The sequence below is a fragment of the Tenebrio molitor genome, chromosome 7 (genome assembly GCF_963966145.1).
Source record: "Tenebrio molitor chromosome 7, icTenMoli1.1, whole genome shotgun sequence".
In the NCBI taxonomy this organism is placed as follows: Eukaryota; Metazoa; Arthropoda; class Insecta; order Coleoptera; family Tenebrionidae; genus Tenebrio; species Tenebrio molitor.
Window position 1 is genome coordinate 878,497 of NC_091052.1, and position 20,188 is coordinate 898,684.

Here is a 20,188-nt window from a genome sequence, read left to right on the forward strand (position 1 = left end):
TAGCTAAACCCGACTCTTGTATTAAACTGTTCTAACACGATCCTTAAGAAACGCTTTTACATAGCCCCAATTTCATCAAGTTTGTTTACATCTTGTAATTATGAAATTAGTAGCGGTGCGAGAGATTCATTTCCCTTTCGCTTTCGTGCTGATATAATTTCACGAATTTGCTTTTGGTGATGGATGACTGATGATACAGATTGGAGTTGAAATAACTAATTTCAAGGTGGTCCCCTTACCAATATGTGTAGCAAATATCACACTAATGCATTTGACATTTCAATATGTGCAATCGACACTCTGCAGGAAATACTTAATTACCTCAAGGGATTGCAGAATAAAAGACGAGATGTAGTGTACATCTTTGGAGACTTTAATGTGTTAATAAATAGTTTTTAGTACCTTATTTACATAATCACTTAAACAGTACAAGTCTTTTAGTAATTGTTGTATCCTTTTTGTGGTCTGCCTCTGGGTGCTTCTTGTCCGTCGGATCTGTACTGTCCGTCGTCCACATAGCCTTGAGCCTCTTCGGCGGCGTTCTGCTGTACAGCCTCGGCGATTTCGGCAGGGACGGGGGCGGCGGTCGGAATATGGTCGCCCGAAGCCCTGAATCCGTTCTCATCGGCGATGTAATTTACGGTGTAAGTGACGCCATCAGGGCCGGTGTACGAGTACGACCCTTGTATCACGTTGAACTCCTGGTCTGTCCCCGCGTTTCTTACTTCCCCAATTTCTTGTTGGGTGATGCGGTTTTCCGTCTCGAAACTGATACAAGGGGTTAACGTTTTTATCGCCGTCCAAGATGCAAGAAACGGCAACAGCGTCATCATTTAATGGAATTAAGATAAAGCAACGGAGAGAAAAAAATTTCTTACTCGAATTTGTAGCTGCCGTCACCTCGGTTGTCGTTGGTCAGGCGGACGATGGCCGGTGGCGGCGGGGTGGGTCCCGTGCGAACATTCTGCCCCTGGGGTTGCACGTAATTGTTATCCAAACGGCCGGCTGAGGCGGCGCACGCTAAAACGGCCAGCACAAGCTGAAACACAACAAAGAAAGGATGCACATTCACGTAATTGTTGCGCAAGGATTCGGCTTACCAGTTTCATTTTGTCGGTTTGTGTTGAGGCGTTATCAAGCAAATGATGCCGATTTGGTGAATCCTTTCGCTTTTATAGTGCCTCGAACGAGAGGTGTTGTGTGTTTTGGGATGATACACTTATAATTTCTTTTTCAGAGCATTTCACAAGAACCCGTTTTTGTAAAGGAGGTCTTCTTGAAAATTCGTGTTGCTATTAATTCACGGCGTGCATTATTATTGACATTTATTTTTACCGGAGACCGATGTCATTACAATTTCAACATTGAAATGGGTGGGGCTGGGATTGATACACATTTTCGGATAAACTGGTCGAAATTTTCATCACACACCTACGATTTTGCAATAATTATAGTTACAAATTATTAAATAAACCCAATATTTTCTATCAATATTTTCATTGCACATTTTGTCAACATCGGAATCTGCAAACATTTTAAATGCGTTCGAATTACTCCATTTCATTTGTCACATCTACGGATTGTTGAAAATTTTACTGTTCCTATGGAAGGAAACGAAGAATAAGATAAATGGTACATGTCACCGACCCAGGGTAAATCGTACACATCAAAATCCATTTCGTAATAAAAGCTTTCGTATGATCCTAATTGCTGTGCTTATTTGGTTATATTTTTTGTTTATTGCGGAGACAATATTTTTTCTTTATTTCACGAGCGTCAACGCTAGCGAAGTGGGTTGGAAAAGCTGTCTGTCACAATGACCGAGACAAAAAATTTGAAAAATGCCTGAAACTAAATTCAGTTAGGAAAAATATTGCGAAAGAACACGAAAACATTTAGGCGTTCTCTTACTTAATTAAGATGTGCCGTAAATTATGAGAGAAATATTGACCATCAGCGTTTTTCTTATCCTTCTTCCGTACTCACGACCAGATCTTACAACTTCAAGAAGAAAGGTCGACTTTATGTGTAAAATAATCACGCAACGAAGATCTTCGAAATACATATACATATTTTGATTTTTACTCTGAGTCACTTCGAATGTGTTGCAGGTATTATCTGCTGAATATTTTATCTATTGATTTTCCATATGAGGAACATTATAACTGAAACATGCTTTTACAAATAAAGGAACGATCAATCTTTTTCAATTTTTTTTTTGTCTTTTGTTGTAGCTGCAATAAGTAGGTAAATATTTTACCAGTTATATTTCTCTCCCAAACAACGAGACTTTTGTTAGCTTTTCTCTGGATAAATTCTCTTTATTTGTACATGTTACCATTTTCTTTAGATTTTTCTTAACAAAAGCAGGGCGACAGCACCTGACTGACACTGTTTAAGGAGTCGTGTTGCAACCGTTATTTTTTAACACGCGCGTTTCCGCAACTTATCAAAAAGAGGGCGCCTTTATGAGCAACATCAGGAACACGAGATTTATCTCACCGTTTGCACAATAAAATGTAATGTATCAGTGTGTATTTTTACAAGTTCGTTGTCATTGTATTTGAATGTAATGGAATGTGAGAGTCGTAAAACAATACTCATTCATTTGCATATCGAGATGTGTTCGATTTTACGCTGGAGCGGATCCTGTCTTTTATAAAAGGCGCTCCGCTTTGGATTTCGGTGTTAGTTTCAAATGTACAAATGTGGTAACTGGTTTGATTTATTTTTCATTTTGGAAGTTGCAGTGAATTCTGACACGTAAAGTACATTCACAACATGCGTTAAAAGACCGTAGGATCGATTGAAGTCTGTCAATAATGTATGAGTAAAACCATGTCAAAGTGTTTTCCGCTCCGCGAAGCGTATTGCCAATATAATGTAAGACGAAATTGCAATGCTATCTGTGTCCTTATTTCCGACTGTGGATGCCTTTGTCGATGTTGAATTCCAGTCATTTAACGAGATAACAGTTCGGTCGGTTACCTCCTTATTATCGCCCTTTTAATTTAACCGCTTCACGTTTGGATTACGCTATATTCATAACTGATCGGGAAAGCGTGATGAAAGGATACATTTTTCATTCGGCTCAATCTGAAGAAGGAATAATCCATACATTTTTATCAGTTTTAGACTCCACTTTTATAAATATGACCCAACTATAGAGAGAATCACCCAAAGAACGAGCTTAAACAAATAGCACTACAAAATTACTCAGTCCCATTGATGAATAACAAGCGTGTGTGCAAGTTGACATGTTTAGTATACGATGTTGCGTGAGCTTGCGCACTATCTTGTTGTAAACGCGAATTTTTTTAAAATTAGCTTTTTATAAATGTCAACGCGGAAACTCATTTAGCTTTGTAAACACTAATCACTCTTTCACAATTCCGAAACTTTATGAAACAAATGTCAAATTAAAAAGCGCAAATAATTTTTTAAACGAAAATTATATTTCAGGCCGTGCACGTACAAAATATTTATAACCCCGAAGTTGCCACATTTGATTTTCTCAACTTGAAGGAAGTTTCAAGTGAAATTTATTGAACTTTTAAATTAAATTTCAACACTGAAAAGTTCTGGGTATCAATATTATTTAATATTGCAAACGTGCAAACTGCAAAGTTTAAGGAACTGAAGGCATTGAAATTAACTTTTTTAACAAAATACTGATCAGTTGGTCTTTATTGAGCGCCAGTGGTTTCGAAACTTCTATCTCTTAATTAACATAACGTCATACAAAATGAGCGGACGTTGCCAAAAATAAAGTGCACTTAAGAGTCGCCTTAAATTTTATGTCATGGAAATGAGGCACTTTTGTGTCACGAGCCACAGGCGAGTGACGTAATCCATCCGAGCGAGTAATAGGCATTATCTGCCAGTATACTATATTTTTTCTACGACTAATAAGAGAAATTGATAGATAAGTTTCATTATTTATCGAATGTTCTACGAAAGAAAACTGAGTTAGATTTTATTATTATCACCATATTCGAGTAAATACAGATTTCTGCCAATAGTTCCTGCATTGATATTGAAGAATAAATAAGATCTTAATGTTTATGCAATTGTAATTCGCATTTTCTGCGACTGTAAGATCTTAAGATAGTTTTGATAATTCAGAGTGGTTATCAAATATTTCTTTAAGATTTCTTAATGAATTTTTGTACGTTCCAGTCTAAATCTAAAACAAATTACGCAAATAAGAACATTTGAGCCTCTCACTTATAATTTCAGGCAAATCTATGTGTCGATAAAGGTTATCTGAAGGCAAAGACATCTATACTTTTTCTTTCTAGAACGAATTCATTTCTACTTTGCATTCTTCAGCTCTTTTATTCTTTTTAACAGCCATTTTAACTTACTGTTTTTTTTTATTTTGTTCGCTTACACTGCACACTTACAATATTATTCTTAGTTGTTGCAAAACAAAGTAATTCACTAATAAATATTTAGAGCAAAAGTTAATTTAAAAATATTGATATATTTGCTATTTTTGTAGTTTTTAACAATAAATATGTTACGTATTATATACAGCCTTAATGCAGTCCTTTAGTCCTAGTATCTGTATCCTCCGGCACCTCCGGCACCTCCTGCGCTGGGTTTAGGTCCGAGGTACTGGCTGGCAACATTGGCTCCAGAGAATCCTCCGGCACCACCACCGCCAGCACCACCATCACCTTGATGTTCGGCGCGGTAAGATCCATCGTCGACAATTCCGGCGGCTTCATCGGCGGCGTTCTGTTCCAGGGATTTCAAGATTTCTTCTGGAATTGGTGGAGCGACGGGAAGGTGAGCACCTTCGGGACGGAAGCCGTTTTCGTCAGCGGTGTAAGAGATGCTGTAGGTTGCGCCATCGTCACCGGTGTAAGAGAACTGTCCCTGAACTGAATTGATTTCATTATCGGATCCAGGATTCTTCAGCTGACCGGATTCTTCGTGGGTGATGCGGTTTTCGGTTTCGTAACTGCGACGAAATTTTATGAAATATTGCGATAGTCACGTGAGTTGTGCTTACCTGTATTTGTAGCTGCCGTCTCCGGGGTTGTCGCTGTCGAAGCGGATGATGCCGATCTTGGCGTTGGGGTTGACGCCACCGGCACCGCCACCGCCGCCGCCAGCGCCACCACCGCCACGACCACCGCCGCCGCCGGGTCTGGGAGCGTTGAGGAAGCCGGCGCCGCTCGCCGTCTGGGCGCTCTTCGGCGGGAGGTAGGTGTTTTCTAAACGGTCGGCGGCGGCCACGGCCACGAAGACTGCAACTAAGAACTAAAAGGAGCTAATTAATAGGCACTCTTAGAGGTACTCGATCCTCTTACCAATTTCATAATTATTCTTATTTTGTTTGTGGTGTACTAAGAGCGAATGATGCTGGTATGAAGATTCCTTTCGCTTTTATAGTAGAAGTACCGAGGATGAGTCTCACTGGGATGATATAGTTTGTATCAATTTAGGAATATTTCGCAATTCGGTATTCAAGGTGAGCTGGGCTTAAAATTGTAGTAAGTGATTTTAATAATTCTTAATAAAGGTTATCGATGATGTAAAGACATATTGACGATTATGATCTTGATAAAAAAATTTAAATATCCAAGTAATTGCCGTCTGGAGGCGATCCGAAATTCTATATATCACATTGGCCACACTTAATTAGGCGATTTAACGGCGAGACAACCTTTAACGATGAGTAAACTAGTTCTTGTAACTATTAATTTCAGCATTCATAAAAATATTTTATTCAGAAATTATTTGAAATATGTGAAATATTATTTTGCTATTAAACGGACATACCACTAATTATACCGTTTTTAATCGAAGTTTTCAATAAAAATTTCAAACATGGACCGAAACATTTAATTTTGTTAGTAAATACACTGCTTCCGCGTCCTTGTGCCTTTTTCATTGTCACAGCTAACAAGTTTGGTTCATTGCTGCAAATTAAATAAGTTTTGAAGCTTTTGTAGAGAGAAAAGGAATTAAAGCTCCCGGAATTACGTGCCTACATGTGCGAACTGTAGCTTAAAGCTTTCCAAGATCTAATTCAAAGTAACAAAGCGGAGCTTGGACACGCCACAGGACATGTTCAGTTTTATTCAAAAACATAATAACATATATTTTTTTATGTAGGAACTGTTCGTAACATTTATTCATAAATGTTGTTTTCAAGCTTTTTAAAAATGCGACAACATTTTAAGGAGTAAAAAAAACGTACAATTTATTTCTTGTAGATATACTTGAGAAAAAAATAAAAAATTTCTTCCGTGATGAAAGATTTGTTTCCAGGTATTTGAAGTAATCGCTTTTTTGCCTCAGACTTTAAGTTAAAATATTATTATAATCTGTTTCAAAATCAATCCACCACCCGTTGAATTATGTTGGCAGAAAAAAAGAAATCCCTAGAATAAGTTTCATTTTTTTGGGTTGGCCCAACCTCCCGCCAATTTGACATTGAACTGTTGAGTTTATTTACGTAACACAAAAGAATTATTATGTACAAAAAGGTGGTAGCTACCATAATATGATAAATTGATAAATTTTGAGTGATATAATAAAATAAAACAAAAAAACACGATGAATTGCGACCTAAATGACTGTCAATAGTTTTCTTTCATAACCCCACTTTTTTCTCACGCTGAGGAGGATTTTTGATTTTGAAACATGTTTCAGATTTACATAAATACATATACTTTTAACACAAAGACAACTTATCTATTATTTGAGAAGATAATTATGTAAATTAAAATAATTAAATTATTACAGATGCATTTGGATAAAATGTTAAGTACATTTTTATGGGGACCAGATAGAGGGAAGTTATAGTGGTAGTAAATGTAATGTCAGAATTTATCACATGTACGTGATGTAAAATCATAATTTGTCGTAAAGAGAAAGACTGTCTATCAGCAACCACATAACGATCTTATGAAGTCATACACTAGTGTCCTAAAAATGATATGTCATAAATGTTAATAAATACATTCTCATTTTACATCGAAGAAATATTTTTTAATTACATCGTCAGTATGACTTGGCGATTTATAAGCAAATATGTTTGAAAAAATATTTTCTATAATGTGATCTCTATTCTAGAACAACATTTGATTCTGTTTTAAGAATATTGACCTACAGGTTATTTTTGTTAATAACAAGGAAGTTTACGTATGGGATTAAGTCTACTTGTTGACATTTTTGTTGATTATACATTTGTTGATATAAAAAATAATTCAATCGAAATAGAAGAGGTTTTTGTTTTCTAGGAAGCGTCAGTACAATTAACCGGCGTTAGGCTGCAATGTTTGGTTTTGAAATTAAAAGTTATCATTGAAAAAGCTCTTCTGCGTTCAATACCGTTGCGTATCCGAATTACTTTCCGTTTTCTTCGTCGAAAACACATTTGATTGCCAAGTTTACGTTAATTGAACTGGTTTTGGCATATTGATACAGTTTCGTAACGCGAGAAATCCAATTTGGTTCATCTTTTAGAGACTCTTTGTGTCGACGGTCATGTTGTTTGACTTTTTCCGCGCTTTGAAAGCATCGCCCTTCACCTTTGCACATATTTAGGGTGGTGCTGTATCAAAAATCCCTTACTCATGCACACACACAATTAGGATTATGCTGATTTTACGTACGGAGGGAAAGGGCATCCTTGTCATTTGCATTTTGCCGTTCGTCTATTACGTCGGGTTCGGCCCGGAGCGAGTGGGAACGATCCGGCGCAACGCAAAAACTAAACGGAATTAAGGCGCATAATTCAATGGTATTTCATTCGGCGGTAATCTAGAACATCCTTGAGACGCCTTTTCACATACCAAAGATGCGTGCAATTAGCGATGAAGAAGCTCGAGGCGCCTCGTCGAGTCCATCAAAACTCAATTAACAACTTGTTCGTTGCCGAGCCGTTTTCAATGAGCTGTTTAAGAAAACGTGTACTATATGGCTCGCTCTGGCTGGATTATAAAGGTGTAATTTAATTAATGCATCCGAAAATGGCAAGTTAGGATCATAATGCGCTGTTAATGGACGGATACGGACCTTTCCCGAGCGGGTTGGTGGAGACATTTACCCAATAACATAAACGCTCGACAGAAACGAGGAAATTGATATTTTTAGGCATTATTTCTCAGACGTTATGCAACTCTCAAGACGCAACATTTAAATTAATCATCCCGCAAATTATATTTTAATTGGCAGTTTTGTTAGAAAGTCTATTAAGAAACAAATAATAAAAAAATTATATAAATTCTTATAATTAAAAGAGCACGTTTGGCAAGAGCGTAACGCTTCAAATCCAGCTCGCAAAGTCAGGTGAAGCATCGTCGCTTATTGTTCTCAAAATGTTAAGCATTATCTTCTGGCATCTGCCATAACTGACAGCTGACGCACGTTGTCCTGATTATATTTTTTCACGATTTTTTTCTGATCCTTATCTGTACCTGTCAGTTTAATTTTGTTCAATCTACTGATGTAGCCTTTGCAATCGAAAAATCTGCAACATCCTATTACAGATCAAAGGTAAGCGGCTTTTCCCCAAGAAAAATTCTTAGACAAGTATAATGAACGTACAGTACGTTCAGAAAATGTCAAAAAAATATTTGAGGGTGTGCTTGTATGATGTTGAAAAAATATCTTTTTACCTGTCATAGTTGAATCAGCTTATATCAATTGCCTCTACTCTCTAGAACAACATAAAATATGACGTAACAACAGCAAAATGTGAAACAAAATTTTTGATGATATGGACAAAGTAGTAAATCTATATACATAAAACCGAATGTCTGTTTGTATATTTTGTATGCAAATCTACAGTTTTACTCCGATCTTGATGGAATTTTGTACACTTGATCTTCAAAACAAGAAGAAAATTACTGTCTAATTTAATTTTACAAAAACCAACCCCTACTACCATTTTCAACTCTGTTAAGAAAAAAAGACAGTTTTTTCGAGTTGGAAATACCCTCACCTTCGCCGCTTCGCCCCTATTTCATCCTCTGAGTATATCGTCACCTTCGCCGCTCCCACAAAAAGCAACCCCTATTATCATTTTTAAGCCTGTTTTAAGCACAAAAAAAAATTAGAGTTGGAAATCGCGTTTGCATGATATGTTCAGGTGATCATAGTGTTAGTTTCTTATCGTATTGATCTTTTTGTTTATATAGTCGAAGAAAAAAGTAGTCTACAGTAAAGTTTTAATTATTCTTCGTAAAAAGACAAACTTCATATTGAAATTACTGCGTTTATCGCAATACATGAAAGTAGAAACATAATTTTAAAACATTCTGAAATTTGCGGGCGAAACCGCGGGTAAAAGCTAGTGATACATAATTATACCGAACAAGGTATGATGATGATGAGTGTTTTGGGATTAAGAAACACAAATATGTCGGTAGCTGAAGCATTAACTGTTACAACATTTGTCCAATAAAGCACCAAGGATCATTCCGGGAAGTGTCGCAACAAGTCACTGGAGATATAGTTAAAAGTGAAATGTATAGTAATTAGTTGTAAGTTATATGTGTTTCCTTGCCCTTGGTGCTACTGTAACATCTGTCAGACCACACCGATGATTGCAATAACAATAAATCTTCGTCTGTTAGATCCTAGACGTCTACAATTTTAATAAGATGTTCCCATTTTACTAATTATGAATAAATTTGGTTCAAAAAATTGTTTTAGTATAAAAATAAAGTGATCTTATCTTGTAACTGATTTGTTTATGAAACGGTTTGAAAGTAAAAAACGACGGCGAAGAACGACCGTGAGGATTCAGTAGCCACACTTATTTACAAATCGCGACTTAAAATTACACAGGTTTTATTTTTATTTTAACATTTTGTAAATATTCTGCCTCAAAAAGATAAATTATGGATCGAATAAAAAAATGATTTGGTAATAGCGCGTAGATATAATCTAAGATCGCCACGAAGCGTTCTTCGAGATTAGTCTTCTGCGTGATGCACCGCGTTTAACACTAATCAGGTTGAAAGTAACGGTCTTTCTCTTATGCTAAATACACAATAACCCAAATAATTTCTCTATATGGTCAAGTAAGGCACCGTCTAACAATTTCATTATATAACAAAAAATCGCTGTTTACATAACATCAATTGAGATTTGCGATGGGATCTTTCACCATAGACGAGTAATAAAATATGTTGGTTTAAAAATATAAATCACAGATCACCTGTTTTCTGTAATTAACTCATTTGAGCGCATTTATCGATTGCACAAGTTCACTTATAAAGTGTACGGACAAGTTTTACGACACGTCGTCGTGGGAGTCAGAAAGCGAGGTTGAAAACGTACAGAGATCTCATTTTTTTCCTAACCACAGACAACTTTTGACGTGAGTTTGCATCACCTAATCGGTTATTGGGCCCCGGAGCTGATCGTGAGTCTCTTATAGGTTCTTATTGTAGTTTCGGGAAATATCCGAGCAACAATAAGAAAACGTGCCGAATATCTATACGGCCGAAACAGTTAATGACCAAAATCATAGCTCGAAACCGTTCAGATTCGTCCCACTTCATCGAGCCTTGTTAATTGCGGAATGTAGCTGTGCGAATTGAAATGGACCTTCCCTCAGATATAAAGCTTTATTTCAACTGTCTGGACCAATATAGTCCCGGGGACCTAAGCGTTATTAAAGAGCCACAGGGATTCGCCAAAGCCGAAGAGATGGTGTTGGTGTTGCGTATTAAATTGACATTTTCGAGTTCTCAGTCTTTTGTATCCTCACGACCTTTGTGTTATCTTCAAATCTTAATAAAATTGTGATTCAGAAAGTGCCTTCGCAGTGCCACATTTGGTTTGTCGCGTAATAAAAAATACATTAAATTTCATCTCCGGGAATATTACCGAAAACGTCAATAAACTAAATGAAATATGTCCAGCGCCTTGACCCGAGGCCAACATTACGTTTTATTCGCCCAACGAATCGTACATACAAATTCGAATCAAGACATTTTTCGAGAAACTCAAATGTTTACTGCGATTTTGATATATTGCATATGGTACCAGTAAATTAGAAAATGCGAATCACTTAGTAGTAAGAGGCAAAAGGTCAATTTTGATGACAGCCTCCACATGAGAAATTGCGTTTCAGAAATATGTTTGAAAAAATTTTAGTTTTTGAGAGAATCAATTTGTGGAAAATGTCGCTGGATTATTTACATAATTGAAACGCATGTATCAACGTGAGTCAAAGGGAAAGCAAGTGTCAGGCATCAAGTCTGGAGAACTCCCGTCAACAAGTATCTCCAGATTACATTCCAACATTGTCTGTGAGCAACCACCGATGATAGATGATTGTGATGGATCGAGTTTGACCTCGCACGTATTTTACTTTGGTGCAGAATATTTATGGGAAGGAAGATTACTGTAAAAATAAATCGACTGATTGGAAGTAATAAAAAATGCAAGAACATTGTGTTGGATTTAAAATTGATTTCAACTGTAATGCGAACCCAAACACGATGCAGAAAAGACACGGAGATAATTAAGTCTGCCTATCCGAGATGTCCTCAAAGGATAAAATAGCCTAAAGAAAGGTCCGGATATACGAAATAGGATTAAAGCTGTGACAAGAAATATGTTGAACAGCTAAGAAGACCGACTCTGACAAGGGTCAAGGAACGTATCGCTCACTTGAGGTTTGAAAGAAAGATGAAATTTAGTGTTGACCAACATACAACATATACGATTGGACAGATAAAAATAACTTACACGACTTAGCAATGGTTATAAAAAGAATTGAAAACGTAAAATTGTCACCTCATTTTGCGCGGTCTTGAGACAAATGTGATGAAATGCGAAAGACGTAGCTGAAATTGTTTTTGCTACAAACATGGCACTTTATTTCTGTTTTGTCCTGTTTCTTGCTGATATCTTTACATTACGGGTATCCTTCGGGAGTTTACACTTTTACCCGAGATTGATGACTGAGAGAGTCAAACAAGGGTTTATGCCTTAAAGATAAAAAAACTACTTGAACACCACATTTAACGACACTTTTTAAAAGTTTGATACTCACCTATTTGTTTTTATTTTATCTGATAAATGGCAGAGATTTTTCGGCTCTTTTACGATTTGCTCCTTACCAAGTAATACCTTTCTATAAAATTGTGGAGATTTAATGATACTATCTTAACGTGATGGGATTGATATTTTTAAGCACAAAAATTATGTCTTTCAGTAGTGGTCACGGTCACGTAATAAATTAAACCACTAATTATTTATTCCGTTATTTAATTTATCACACTTTCAATACTTACTACACCACGTGGGAAAATTAGTATCGCGCGTTCAAATGAAATCCTGGTCTGGGAAGGCGTTGGAAACCGTCAATTGTTGTGCTTTTTTAAAGCGTAGATTAATTGGAACATGCTGACAGCTAACCTAAAATTTAGAGCCAAAAATGTTTTCTTTTTTTCTTTGCAATATTTTACATCAAAAATAGAATAACGTAACGATTCCTATTCTCGAAGCAATTATCTAAGGGCACACTTTGCTGAAAACAAACATGTTCAGTTATGTCCCGATTAAACATAAACAAATGTCATTCCTGTCAAACGGTGGGAAATTCAAACTTTACACTGTTCTAAACGGTTTAATTTTTCCAAAGCCTACTCAGCCGAGGATTTCATTTGAACGCCCGATATAATTGTAACTTACTTTTAAAGAGTGTATTTTTTATTTTAAAGGACATTTGTTTACTGCCAGTATCGGACTGATGATTTCAGCAAGTGCTCTCTCTTAATTAAATTAGACAATGCACAATTTAGGTTTGTTCGTCGAATTCGCGTGTTCTCCTATTCTAGTGCGACTTATTAAAGTACAGTCGTCTTTTTGCTTAATTAGTTTGATTGCTTTTCCATTCAAATTTCTAGAAACAGTCTTTGCTCTTGTTGTTAATCGAGTTAACACATCATTTCAAACTTTTTCAATTTCAGCTAAACAAATATGTCACTTCAGTCTGAACTGAAATTAATTTGAAAAGTCGTCTGCTCTACTCGACTAATTTACGATTACTTAGTTTATGACTTTGTAAGGATCGTTTACATGCGGGGATCTGCAGCTTTGAGGGTTGCAGTAGCTATAAAGGACTCCATAAAACCATAATACAATATTTAACAATGTCGGAGACCGTGCCGAACACTAACAGCGTTAAAGGAGTCTTTTGCAGGAACTGCATCGAGAATATCTCGCTTCGGTTCATATATGCACTTGGTACGTGATTTTAAATGGAATGACGAAAAATTCTTTGTCGATTATTTTCTTTTGAGTTGATCAAAAGTATTGTCGACGGATTTGCAATTGCGGTATTGGTGAAAACGCGCTGGACGATTAACTCAAAATATATGACAATATTTCATCAAGCATTTGTGACCGAGAACATCTCCCCTTGAAGGAATTTCTTCCGGGTTGTCATGGGACAAACTAAGCGGTCGTAAAAGGAAATTTCATTTGTGTGTGGAAATGGATGGGCATACAGGAGTTGGTCTACAAGGAAATTAGAGGGATTTGATACGAGAAAGAAATTTTATGGAATGGCGAAATAACTCTAAAGTAAAAGTTAAGAAGTTATTGGCGAAATTACGAAAACAAAACGTTTCATCATTTAAAAAGTCGAATAGGCTAGGATATTTCGCTCTGAAGATAATAAATGAAAGTTCGAAAGAGGTTTTTTTTACCAGAAAAAAAAACCTGGATGGTATTAAATTAAAAAAGCAATATAAAAACCACTGTTATTCGAGAAGCGTAATTGATTCGAGTGTTTCAGGTCGGTTCAGCACTTCAGGTCATGATTGTTGTTAAAAACATGATGATACTCATTAGTTTGTCGCTGATCACATTAACTTTGGATCCCTTTGTGTCTAGTATTTAAGCGTCAAATGAAGAGCGAAACACTTCCCTTTAGAGATCAAACACTTCCAGCACGATTCTTAAAAGCAAATGACGGAGATAAAACCACATCTTTATCAAGTCAAACAGAATTTCGGATGGAGAATTGAAACAGGATTCTGGAGGACGTGCTGAATATGTGTCTTTTCGTCCTTCTTTTAAGGGATACCTACTTGTTAAATGAAAGGACGAGCTGTATGTCGAAACTTGATGGCGGAATATGACACGCTGTAATTAGGACTCGTCATTCACTCATAATAATTGGTGCTAGTATTGAGCTGTCAAGTGTAAATTGTACACTAATTAATAATTACCGCTCAAGAGTACTTAGTTGAAAAATCTGGCGGCCACTGTCTCTATAATGGATTGTCGCTCTAAGATTTTTACAGCTTTGCCAGGAGCTTTTGTGAAAAACTAATTTAAATGTACACGTACAATTCGGGAAGTGTATTTTTAGAGGAGACTGCTTTTTGGCTAATACTCTTTAAAAGCAAGTAGGCGTTAGATGCTGATCGACGTTAGAAAAAAATAACGTAGGTATCTATGTTTTTTAATATCGTTAACAAACAATCATTTTATTGAAACTTTTTTGAAAAACATAAGAATACCTACGTGAACAAATGGCATGGCAATTTAGACAATAAATTGTCGACGGGCCACTGTCTTATTTTCCTAGTCGAAATCATAAAAGCAATAATAAATAAACAGCGAACTCTCGCTTTTTACACGCTTCATACACTTTTTGTATGGCAAAAAAGGATCTTCTTATCGGAGGTTGGGTTAGCCTAGGTCAGTTATTAGTTGCAGCTCGATAAACGGTGCAGTGTAGCAGAGTACTAATAATCGTGTATTTCTATGATTATTATTAATATTAGTAAAAACAGCGACTCCCTGAATCTTATTGCTGAATTACTGGATTACTGGCACACAAAAGCTTAGTATCTTAATGATGGGGGATGTTGACCAAAGAAATTGGAAAACTAGTTTTAATTCATTGCAGTTACTACAACCTTTTTATAAAAAAAAACAAAACAAAATAGAAACTCGGCTGTATTTTCCAGAATGACGAGCGTAACGGTATCGAAGAACATATTGTTTGGAGAAATACAAGATCACGACTTTTGGGGTGCATAAAAATGAGTGATTTTTAAACTACTTTTCGATTGTTTCATATCCTTTTTTTGATCGTTTTTCAATGATTTTTGCGTGGTCCAGAAGTAACATTTTATATGCTACTGCGCCACTATTTATTAAATTTCAAAGTACCTACTTTTTCTCGAAGCCATAAAATCTCATGAAACCCAATTTGTTTTTAATTGCCATCATCAAATATTAAATAACGTTTAGAGACCGCAACGAATTCAAGAAAGCTCCACAAAAAAAACTTCTTTCAGTTGCATAGAAAGGCGTTAACGACGCGCTTAAAGGAAGCTCCACATTGTGGGGATATCCTGATTGTTGTCATTAGGAACACAAACAGACATCAGCGTTGGCCGAGACATTATGTTATTAGTCAAGAACCTGAACTTCGTGCAAATTTCCGGTAGCTTTGTATTCTTTTGAAATAAAAAGGTTTGATACAGGGATATACCTATTGTTTGATCAGGCAGCAACACGGTAATTGTTTCTCCCACCACGATCCGAACCCATTATTACCCAACTGTTCTTTGACATACGAGTAGATGAGAAATGTCGATTTTAATCTAAGCTGAGTTAATTTTTTTCGTGGGAAACGGAACGGTGGTTTGCTACAGTAACGCAATTTTCTTAAAATTTTTGTCTACAAAGAAGAAACAAAAACATAAATTTCGGCGTCTACAATTTAATAACAATTATTTTTACATTAGACAAATTGTACATGTGTCCATATTACAATATGCCCCGAGGGAAATTTTTTGTTGAATTAAATTATAAAAAAAAACACGAAATGCAAATCAAATTTGATTGATATTACAGCGAACATTATAATCTTGATAAATTGCGTAAGCAGCTACGAGTAAAGGGTATGTTTTTACTCGGAAAAGCAGTAAATGCTTATTCACTATTTCCTTCAAAAAACATAATCCATTCAGCTTGTTGCCAAATCAACGACAAGCAAATGATAGAGACAATTAAGTGCAATTACGGAATATTGCGCTACTGCATGATTATTGGTTGTCAAGTGTCTCGTTATTATCTGAAATTCAAATTTGGCAGCTACATATGTATTTGATTGGACAAAATTTTTTGAAAGAAAAATATCATACATACAGATTACAGATAAATTTACTAATTTATGAGTTTTCGGGTTTATAAAATATTTTTTTGTGAGTTTTATTTTTTTTTCCTGCAATAGTTACCAAAATGTGTCTTTCGATAATTTTCCTTCACCTGAAATGCAATCGTTATACTGCGCATTAAAATGAAATCCTGGGCTGGGAAGGAGTTGGAAACCGTCAATTGTTGTGCTTTTTTAAAGCGTAGATTAATTGGAGCATGTTGACAGTTAACCTAAAATTTAAAGCCAAAAAAATCTTTCTTTTTTTTCTTTTTTGCAATGTTTTACATTAAAAATAGAATAACTTAACGATTCCTAGTCTCGAAGCAAATATCTAAGGGCACCCTTTGCTGAAATCAAACATGTTCAATTATGTCCCGATTAAACATAAACAAATGTCATTCGTGTGAAACGGCGGGAAATTCAAACTTTACACTGTTCTAAACGGTTTAATTTTTCCAACACCTTCTCAGCCCAAGATTTCATTTGAACGTGCGATATTACTACTGAATATGACGGGTCGCCCAACAAACAAAAGTCCATAATTCTTGCGGATCATTTTCAGCCAACAAGAATATGAAGGAATTCCTTCAGGTTAGCGTGTAATAATAAAAAAACCGGAATAAGCAAGCTTTTGACTCCAGAATTAAGAGTGTGTGGAGGAATTCAAGTAATACAATAAAAAGCATTCCGTTGAGAATAAAGTTGCGTGACTTTTACCCTCACCTTTCTTCGTTAATTCTAGATGGAGGCGTTGTTGCTATTGAACTGTACCGGAACACAAATTGTTATTAAGAGTGAACGAGAAAGAATTCTTGTCAGTAGTGTCTCCTGTGTAAATAATTTAATACAACACGTGACTAGAACTTAGGTGTATTTCCTGTTATGCGAAGAAGAGCCAAACTCGCTTGAAACTTGACTTAATTTCCAATTCACCTAACATATATGCTTTTGTGGCCAATGGAGTCATTACCGAATGCACAATAATCGTATTTACTGCACGACTCTCAACCCAACCGGATATTTCCTCAAACTGCAACACAGAAGAATAGTAAATGGGGCAGGCAACAGCTTTTTGAACAGAGTATTTCCAAGTTTAGTTTAATCTGTGAATTTATTTCTTTGCGAAATAGGATTGTGAAAAGGGCGAACAACATCATGATTTGCAAACATGCAAAGTGAATAAATCGTGACGAGGAGGCTGTTTTACTGGGCGATAAATCGAATAAAGTGTGCACGTGTGAGCGATTTTTAATACTGTCCATTTTCGAAAATTTACGAAAGGTCGCGGTAAGGAGAAAACTAATGATTGAAAGGGCGCTAAAAGAGGCAGTTACGGGGAAATCTATGGTTCCACTAGAAGAATTATTGCTCACTTAGTGAGTAATAAAAGCAGGAAAAAAGATGTTCCATTAAGATCGGGTTAGATATGTTTTTGGTAATATTGGATGTTTTAACCCTGGTACAACTGGCGTGTATGTGGAATGTAAGGATGTGTAACATTTGAGGCAGATGGTGTAATGGTAGGGGCGCATGACATTATCTCATAAGCCGTACAATTTGATTAAATTGCCCCTGTTAAGAGAAAACTACACAACAGTTCCAATTTATTTGTCGTTAGATGTCCCCATTTCCAGTGTTATTATGAGAGGTGAACAACGATAAACAATCAGCAAAAGATGTAATTGCATTAAGCGAAGTTTAAATCTATTAAGTGAATTAATTTTAATTGAGTTCTCTTGAGTTCTTTGTAACATGGTAGGGACGAGTGTTTATAAAGTAGTTCGACTGGATTTGAGCGTATGTGGCAGAATATACCTACGAGATAGGTATTATTGACACGAAGGCAACACAAAAAAGTAGATGGAAATAGCTGACAGAGTTGACAAACTTTAACGTAGAAATTTATGATAAATGACAATAAAAATTTTAATAGAAAAATATCTTGACGCGAAGATAGCGAAGTATCAAAGTACTTAACCAGAGGAAATGAAAACTTTTCTTGGGCCACGTTTTGTCGAGTGTAAGTGTATACCGTTGGCGTTTAACTTGATACGCTTTTAAAAAATGCGATTTATGTAATAACGAGATTTCGCCAGGAAAACGATGAAATTTCTTTTTCGAGAGCTGCAACCAGTTTAACACTCACGTCGATACGCTTTGATCCGAGTGCTCGACATTTTTCATAATTAATTGAATGTAATTGAAGCGCTGTTTGATAAAGATTATTCGAGTCAACTGCCTGTGTTGATCTAATTTGACATTCTAATAACATTGGCAGTGTTAAAGAAAATTTAAAAATGAAGAATTACCATAATTCGTTTGCAATTCATATTACTTTTTCAAAATCGGATTATAGGAAAAAATCCTTCAACGCTTAAGTCTTAATCTAAACGAGATTTATTTAAATGATAACGGTAAACAAGGAAAAGGCTCCGAGTAAGAAGGCGAGATAAATAGATCAAATAAAGTGGTCGTCATACGTTTAAACCCACGCATCGTCGCGCTTTTGGTGATAGATTTTTGTTACAAAGAAACACAAATTGCATTATTATTGCATCAAACGTCGAGATGGAAATTGTGTTCTTTAATCTTTAACGATCGTAAACTTCAATATTGTACGCGAATGACACACCCGAGACGCATTACAGATTTTTTTTAGCCCGAATTATAACGTTTGGGATCTTGCCAGGGTAATGAAAAATTGTGAAAAAAATAGACGGATGGATTGCGGTGAAGAACCAGATACGCAGTTTCATTCTCTACGGTTTACTTAAAGATTGGCATTGATGAAGTTGTTTGAGTAACCGGTGGATGAGGAAGGCCACCTATTAGGGGGTCATTACCGACAAAGTCTTCCTTGCAGACTTTAATTAGGATATATTTGTCGCCTCCAATTTAATTACACCGACAACTATGAGGAACATGGACAGGATCCCAATGGCATTATAGCAACTGGTGCGAAATTAACCAACACAAATAATATTTATTGTTATAGCCCCCATTTTTTCCGACAGCTAAACGAAAGTAGAATTCGGAGCTCAAGATTGCTCCCAGCAGGGTTCCGGTTTGTAATTTTTCGTCAAGTTGCAGTGCTGTTGGTAAATAAATATATATCGCGCCCCATTTCTGTGACTCGCGAAAAACGTAACACGGTCTGCACGACATTCTATAGGCATTAACGTCGGTTTAGCTCAATGGTAAATCGCGCTTAGTGGCTTCAGTCAAGCTTATCTAATTCGAATCCGGGACAGAGCAATTATTATGATTTGCAAATGACGGCCTAGTGCCTACTCGTTCCCTTAAGCCCTTTGAGTTCCGTCACATATAATTACGGTAGACACAACCTGCGCTCGCTTCGCCCAACTAATTCATTTTTCACGTTTCAACTGTAATATATTGCGCATCTTGGATGCTTCAAGGGTTCATTGAAATATTAAAAAATGTTTGGAATGACAGAGCTACCGGATGCATCCTCAAACAGGGAATAAATTTCGCATTTTGTTTGCTACCTAGTGGAGATAATGTGAATCGTAAGAGCGTTAGAGGTTTTTATTTTGAAATAAAGTACCTTAAATCATCCACACTAGCAGATTATTAGAATATGAATTTAACATAGAATACGACTGGGTTCTCGAGAGAAATTTATCCTCATATGTGGTACAGAAATTACATACATTTATCTTGGGGTGCGTCGGGGAATTAAAAAATTACGCACTTTTAATCTTTCATTTCGGAAGACGTTGCTTGTAAAGAATTGAATTCATGCGAGATAAATTATTAAGAAATTCTAATTAGCGTTTCTGTTATTTATGCTAATAAATGGTGAGGGTTCTGTAAAATGTCGACTCTATTTTGTCGAGAGCCCTTAAATAATCTCTAAGTAATCCCCGCCCCTAAAATAAACATATTGCTGAAAGTCCGCGCTCCGCGACTAAATTTTCTTATCGTTAGTCTACAAAGAAGCTCAATTAAATGAAATGCCTGCAGAATCGCATTGTTACTGAAATTATTTCGCCCACAATT

At 36.1% G+C, this 20,188-nt stretch overlaps 1 protein-coding gene across 1 annotated transcript; it reads right to left on the bottom strand.

Annotated features, from left to right (window-relative positions):
* Window positions 1–352: 352 nt before the first annotated feature.
* Window positions 353–5,480, bottom strand: LOC138134989 (pupal cuticle protein 36a-like). The gene is made up of 5 exons (XM_069053616.1): window positions 5,322–5,480; window positions 5,021–5,271; window positions 4,564–4,969; window positions 879–1,039; window positions 353–768 (listed from the first exon to the last, which is right to left on the bottom strand). The coding sequence occupies exons 1-5, from the start codon at window positions 5,328–5,330 to the stop codon at window positions 438–440; spliced, it is 1,158 nt and encodes a 385-aa protein (XP_068909717.1). The 5' UTR covers window positions 5,331–5,480; the 3' UTR covers window positions 353–437.
* Between the last annotated feature and the right edge of the window lie 14,708 nt (window positions 5,481–20,188).